Source organism: Nannospalax galili, unplaced genomic scaffold (genome assembly GCF_000622305.1).
Source record: "Nannospalax galili isolate Female #2095 unplaced genomic scaffold, S.galili_v1.0 scaffold1486, whole genome shotgun sequence".
In the NCBI taxonomy this organism is placed as follows: Eukaryota; Metazoa; Chordata; class Mammalia; order Rodentia; family Spalacidae; genus Nannospalax; species Nannospalax galili.
In genome coordinates this window covers 804,405-811,649 of record NW_008355165.1, presented here as the reverse complement: position 1 = coordinate 811,649, position 7,245 = coordinate 804,405, and the positions used below count along the sequence as shown (strand labels likewise).

Genomic DNA, 7,245 nt, shown 5'->3' with positions numbered 1-7,245 from the left:
CCAGGTCTTCTGCAAGAACAGTCAGTGTTCTTAACCACTGAACCATCTCTCCAGCCCCTTAATATTTTGTTTTTATTATATTTTATTTTGTGTAGGAGTGTATTGCCTGCATGTGAGTGCACCCGTGTCCTGCAGTGCCACAGAGGTCAGAAGAGGGCCTCAGATTCCCCTGGAACTGGAGTTAAGGCTAGTTCATAGCACCATGTGGGTGCTGGGAATCGAACCTAAGTCCTCTGCAAGAGCAGTCAGTGCTCTTAACCGCTATCTCTCCAGCTCCTCTAGTCCAATTTTTTTAAAAACATTCTCAGGTCCATGTTGTAGCTGATTCTATCATGACCTTTAAATATATCTATGAGAACATGGAAGCAAAAGCAGCCAGCCTTCATGATAACCCAGTGTAGGCCACACTCTGCCATCATAAATCACGAGCAGGGACAGTCTGCTGATTGTTTCTTTAGATACTTCACTGCTAAAGGGCTTGGAAGTCTACAGAGGAATCCTGGGGATATTTACAAGCTACTTCTTAGCATGTCTCCTTCAGACAACAGTTGCTCTTCATAGAGGTCTTCAGTAAATCCTTCAAACAATGAAGAGTGGGAACTCTTAGTTTCTAATGAACTTTTCCTTTTTTGTAAGGCAGCTACGCTATTCAGGTATAGTATAAGACATTCTATGAGATCAGGGGTCTTGTGGAGGAGAAAACTAGACAATCTTAACAAACCTCTATAGAAATGAAAAGTCAGCTCTGGAGGTGGGGTAGGAGGTGACACAGTCTTTTCACAGAGCTGTCACACACAATGTAACTGTTCTCAAAAGCAGGAATGGAAAAAAAAACAGACGCTCCACTGCAGAAGGAAGCTGGGGTCTTGGCCTGACAGCTTTAATGTCTTTGAATTGGTCAGGCCGTCAAGTGCCTTTTCCGGAACAGGCCAAGGAAGACAAGTCCAATTTGGTGTTTAAGGCTTCAGTCAGCTCCCTGGCCAACAGCTCATGCAGTGACACACCATCGTGAGAGTAAACCCAGTTCTTCCCAGTCCAGTCATAGCGCTTAGGACCACTGGAAGACACAACAAATGCATGGTAAGAACCCTCATCAAGAGAACCACTGTGTTTGGATTGAATCTTATTTATTTATTATTTATTTATTTATTTATTTATTTATTTATTTATTTATTTTAAGATAGGGTCTTAGGGGCTTGAGAGATGGCTCAGTGGCTAAGAACACTGGCTACTCTTGCAGAGAACCTGGGTTCAAATCCCAGCACCCACATGGCGAACAACCATCTGTAACTCTTGTTCCAGGGTATCTGATGGCCTTTTTCTGGCTTCCAAAGGCATTGCATGACATAGGTGCACTTCCATATATGCAGGTATACCGCTCATACACATAAAATAAAAATAAACAAATAAAAAGTTAAAAGTTCCCAGGCTGTTCTGGAATTCACTGTGTAGCCCAGACTGGTCTTGAACTTGTAGCAATCCTCCTGCCTTAGCCTCCTGAGTGCTGCGATTAGAGCCAGTAAACTTGGCTGGATTGATTTTAAATATCTCCGTGGGCCCATGGTTAAAGGCTTAGTTACTAGCCTGTGGCCCTATTGGAGGTAGTAGAAATGTTAGGGGGAGTGGCTCAGTGATAGAATGTTAGGTCACTGGTAGTGTACCCTGGAATGGGATCCTGGGAGCCTGGCCCTTCTCTCTGCTTCCCAGCTGACATGAGATGAGCAGCTTTCTTCCGAACACACTCCCTGCTATGACATTCCACCTTGCCACACACCGAAAAGCAACAGGGCAATCTAAACATGGACTATAACCTCTGACACTGTGAGTCAAAATAAATGATTCCTCCTTTCAAGCTGACTTTCTCAGGCAATGGAAAGCTAACAGATTCCACAAAGGCTGAGTGCCACCCAGACATTGGACCCAGTACAGTTTTACAGTGAGTGATACTCAGCAAGGCGTATCTTTGATTTCTTCAGTAGGCATCTTCCTAAGGGCAATTAGACAATCTGTTCTCTGGAAAACTTCATAGAACATTTGGCCCCGTGAGTCTCCATGCATCACCCTCAGATCTCTTGCTTTTCCTACCTCTTATGACACCTGCTATCTTACAGCACTGTTTGGAAAATGATGGCCATTTTGTACTATGGATGTGGTTTGTGTCCTACCTACACTATTACTAATTACAGGGCAAAATTATACAACACAAACCTTAGAAAGAACAACTCAGTAGCATTCAGTAGTTTCAGGATGTGGTGTGATCACTAACTCTTTCTAGATCCAAACAGTCCTATCACCCCAAAAGGAGTCCCAGTACCTACTAACCAGTCACCCTTCCCTCTCCCAGCCCTAGCTACCACCTGTGCTATTACTGAAAATTTCCCTCCCTTCCTCCCTCCCTCCATCTGTCTCTTCCTTCCTTCTATAGGACTCAAGTACTATGGACTAGCCTTCAGCTCACTATGTAGCCAAGGATGACTTTGAACACCTGATCTTCCTGTTTCTATGTCCTAAGTACAAGGATTACAGGCATTTTCTACTATTCCTGGCTAAAAAGTGTTTTTCTTTATGAAAATTTAAATCTAAGACATTCAGAGCCTGATGGGCTAGTTCATTCACCTCATTTAGTCAACAAAAATGGCACACCTACTTCACTTTGGGAATGCTGTACAGAGTCTGGATGAGCCCCCAACCCCAGTTCATACATAAAACTGGTCCTCAGGGTGGCAGTATTGGGAGGTAGTAAGGCCCTTTAAGAGGAGCAGCCTAGGGGCTGGAGAGATGGCTCAGCAGTTAAGAGCACAGACTGCTCTTACAGAGGACCACCAGGGTTTGACTCCCAGCACCCACATGGTAGCTAACAACTGTCCATAACTCTAGTTTCAGGGGATCCGACAACCTCTTCTGACCTCTGCAAGCACTGCATGACATGGGTGCACTTGCACACATGCAAGCAATACACTCATATGCATAAAATAAAAAAATAAAAAAAATAAATAATAAAAAATAAATAAATAATAAAAAATAAAAAATAAAAAGGGAGTGGCCTAGTGGGAGGTCCTTGGGTCACTGGGGTGTGTCTACATAAGGGAATGTAGAACCCTGCTCAATCTCTCTGCTTCCTGGCTTGAGACAGGGCATTGCCCCTCCATATGCTCCCACCAAGATGTGCCATTCTTAAAACAGGCCAAACCAATGTCTCTCTCAGCCCCTCCTCAATCGTGGACCTTGAATTTCAAAAACAATGAGATAAATAAGCCTTTTCCTTTTAAAATTTCTGTAAGTATTTCATTATAGTAATTTGAAGCTGACTAATACACTGTACTATGGGAAAATCTCTAGCTGATTCTTGTTGTGACTTGTTATACCAGATGTACAGACCTGTGTCCCACATTCTACCTCCTCAGGGCCTAGAGGATAAGGTAGGCACAGCAACTGATGAGGATAGTATATGATAACATCTTGATGAAGATAACATAGAGCCATCCAAGGGCCCACCTAGAACACTCAAGAGAGCAGTTCCAGAGACAGCTGGAAGAGCCAGGTTATAGCTCAATGGTACAGTGCTTGCTTGGTCCCAGCAAGCTCAAGTCCCTGTTAGATCATCAGCATCACAAAACACAAAAGACAAAAGGCTGAGTTTGGGGGAGTTTTCTGGGAGTGGAGGGAAGGGATGTGAAGCATCTTCTGAGGCTATTACAAGTATGGCAGGTACCATTATTGCTAAACAAGTGCTGGAGTTTAAACATGTGCCCAACAACACAGATAAAAGGAACGAATAAGTCAGTGGACTGGCCTTCTGTCAAATGCAGAACACAAACCATTTGGGCCAAATAAAAAAAATCCAGAGGAAACCAAATAACGTTCTTTGGTTCTACCCCAAGCCCAGCTATCAGGTAACTAGACAAGAGTTTGAGCAACACCCAGACCCTTCCACATTGCCCGGGGCTCTGAGCCCTGGTGCTGGGGCCCAGGTGTCCCTCATAGCTCTTCTTTACCCTACCCTATAACCTATTGGGGTGGGTTAGGAAATGCTAATGCCACAGGACCTCAGAAGTGGTCTACTGAAATGAAAAATCAGAATCATGGGCCTATGAAAGATATTCTGGAAAAATATGAAAATACTTTCTTAGGGCTAGAAAGATGGCTGAGTAGTTAAGAGTATGTGCTCCTGCAGAGGGCTGGAGTTTGGTTCCCAGCACCCACATGGTAGCTCACAACAGTCTGTAACTCAAGTTCCAGGGGATCCAACACCCTCTTCTGGGTTACTCAGCAGACACCCCTCCCTCAAATCTATCATATAAATTACAAGTTAAAAGAGTTTACTTGCCAGGTGTGGTGGTGCATATCTTTAATCCCAGAACTCGGGAGGCAGAGGCAAGGGGATCTCTGTGATTTCCAGGCCAGCTTGGTTTACACAGCAAGTTCCAGGACAGCCTGAGCTACATAGTGAGACTTTGCCAAAAAGAAAAAGTTCACTTATACTCCCTCATATATGCTTCCAAATAGGGTTTTTAAAAAAAGATTTATTTATTTATTATTTATTATATGTGTGTGTGCATGTGGAGGGCAAAGGAAGATTTTGGATTCCTTGAAGCTAGAGTTACAGGCATCTGTGAGCCCCCTGATGTGGGTATTGGGATCTGAACTCTGGTTTTCAAGACTGAGTAGCAAGTGCTCTTAACTGCTGAGCCATCTCTCTAACACCCACCCTTAAGGTTTTGTTTGCTTGTTTGTTTGTTGTAGAATTGGGAATCCAACCCAGGGTAGTGTGAAGGCTCTCTGGGCATCTCTCTGCCTTTTCCAGAACTACTCCAGCAGCAGCCATACACTCAGCCTCTAAGTTCTTAGCTTTGAGAGGTAGGCTGCCTGCAGTGCAATTTGCTGTTGTTTACACTGCAAGCCTATCAGTGGGGCAGGTGGGAGGATGGGGGCCATGGAGCTGCTGCTGCCCACTTCTAGTGTCTGAACCCAACTCTGCCGATACATTACTGAGGCCGCAAAACAAACCAGGGCTTAAAGTTTAAATTACTTTGGGGTTGGAGAGATGGCTTAGGGGTTAAGAGTACTGGTTGCTCTTGTAGAGGTCCTGGGTTCAGTTCCCAACACCCACATGGTGGCTCACAACCATCAGTAACTCCAGTTCCAGGGGATCTGTCACCCTCTTCTGATCTCTGCAGGTATCACATGCCCTTTGTGCACTTACACACATGCACACACAACACTCATATATGTAAGATAAAAATGCCGTTCCCAGGTATTATTAAGGGAGAAATGGAAAAAACAGGGGCACCTTAAATGGAGAAACCATGATGGAAGGGTTAGACAATGTGAGAGATAAACAATGCCTAGCTAGTTTTAGAAAACCAGAGGGAACCATATTAGTCCAACAACCTGCTGACAAATTATACATACAACCAGATCAAAGAATGTAATACATGCCTACTCAAGGTTTATCTGAGAGCATTTGGTCTTTGCCCAAGCTCTATCTACATGGCATATGAGTAATTAAAAATATAAGACTGGTGGAACTAACCTTCTTGGATGTTTAACAGCCATACTTTGAGGCCTATACTAATTTGGTCAGGGGGACATAAAGGACAATTTTTGCTCCTTGCCCCCCTAGGTTGAATAAGTTCCAGGGGACTATGAGCATTTCTCAAAATGTCCTATAACTGTGGTGAGTCACCTGTCCTCCTGAGCAAGGAGGCCATGGAGACCCCACCAGATGGACCTGAACCAGTGACCAGTCTACAAAGAGGAGGGTCAACACAGAAGAAACATTTCCTCCATGCTTCCAAGCGAAGCCAGCCATGAGCGAGTAAGACCTTTGACTTATCTTCACATAGATGGAACTGGTAAAAGAAAGGAGCCAGGGGCTCTAGGAAAGCGAATGTTATCCCTGAGGAACAGATCCTCAAACGACCTGAAGAGTAAAAATAAATTGTTTTATCTGGGCCAACTGTAGGGTCTTAAACACACAAAAGGAAAGTATAACCAAAGATTAATTGGGCCAATATAATTTTTAAGAGTCTATATGTATAGCTAAAGGCTATACAACAAGAAACAATGCCAGACAGGAGATACCTTCGAGTTTTATTGGCCAAGGTGGTACAAGAGACTCCCAGACAGTAACCCAGCACAGAACTGGGAAAATGAACAGCAGACCCCAGTTTGATCTAAAGGAATATTGACAACTGACTGCTGCTAGATGAGGAACGGCTGATGTTCCTAAAACAAAGATCTCTAGATAGGTTGATTAGATTCAGCAGACGGACAAGCACTGGAGAATGGCTGGGGGTGTTGACAACACAGTGGACAGTAACAGGGATGACAGAGTATGTGGGAGGGGGGAGGCTATGGGAGGGTGCCATTTGGGAAGGGGGTAATAGACGAATAGATGAATAAGATTGTGTGGGATGGTCTGTATGATATACACACAGAAAAATCAACAAATTAAAAAAAAAGGACTTATAGGCTGGGCGTGGTGGCGCATGCCTTTAATCCCAGCACTTGGGAGGCAGAGGCAGGGGGGTCTTTGTGAGTTCGAGGCCAGCCTGGTCTACATAGTGAGTTTCAGGACAGCTGGGGCTAACAGGAGAACTTGTCTCCAAAAAACAAAAAAAAAAAAAAAGACATATTTGAGGAGGAAGCATAAAAATTTCCTTCATGTTAAATAGTAGAGGTGAGAAACATTACCAGTGAAATCTGATAATGTTTCATGACTGATGACTTTATATCCATACTCAGGATCCTAAGGACCCGAGTGTAACTGACTGTGACTAGTAATCATCAGATACATAGAGATTAAAGACACATGCAAACATTTAAGTGTTAGTAGCATTAAAAATGTAGGAAACAGCATATTTTAAAATGAAATGGAGCTCTTCTTTAAAGGGTAAAAACTCATTCAATTTTATGTCTTACAGGGTTTACACTAAGTTCAATATTGTATAAAGGTATCAATTCAACTATGAACCTAAAAATTTACAGCCAATTTTGAAAGAGATGTATCCTTGATCTGGAGTGTTACTGAATATGTTAAAACTGTAATGAAATGCTTCTTCTAATCATGTGGTTATTAAATAAAAAAAAAATTCTTCAAAGCATAAAAAATTTGCTCCTTAATAATCAGTAGATATGAGAAACATTACCATTGAAATCTACCTATTGACTTTATATCCATGCTCAGATGCCAAGGAGCTCAGAAAGTAACTGTGACTAGTAATAATCAGATATATAATGATT

General features: G+C 42.9%; 1 protein-coding gene across 2 annotated transcripts in view; it reads right to left on the bottom strand.

The window, feature by feature from the left end:
- Positions 1–854: 854 nt before the first annotated feature.
- Positions 855–7,245, bottom strand: part of Fxn (frataxin) — a 33,501-nt gene continuing 27,110 nt past the window's right edge. For both annotated transcript variants that reach the window (XM_029555648.1, XM_008852284.2), the window contains one exon: positions 855–1,057. In XM_029555648.1, coding sequence (XP_029411508.1) covers positions 907–1,057 — 151 coding nt within the window. In that variant the 3' untranslated portion in view covers positions 855–906. The remainder of the gene's footprint in view (positions 1,058–7,245) is intronic.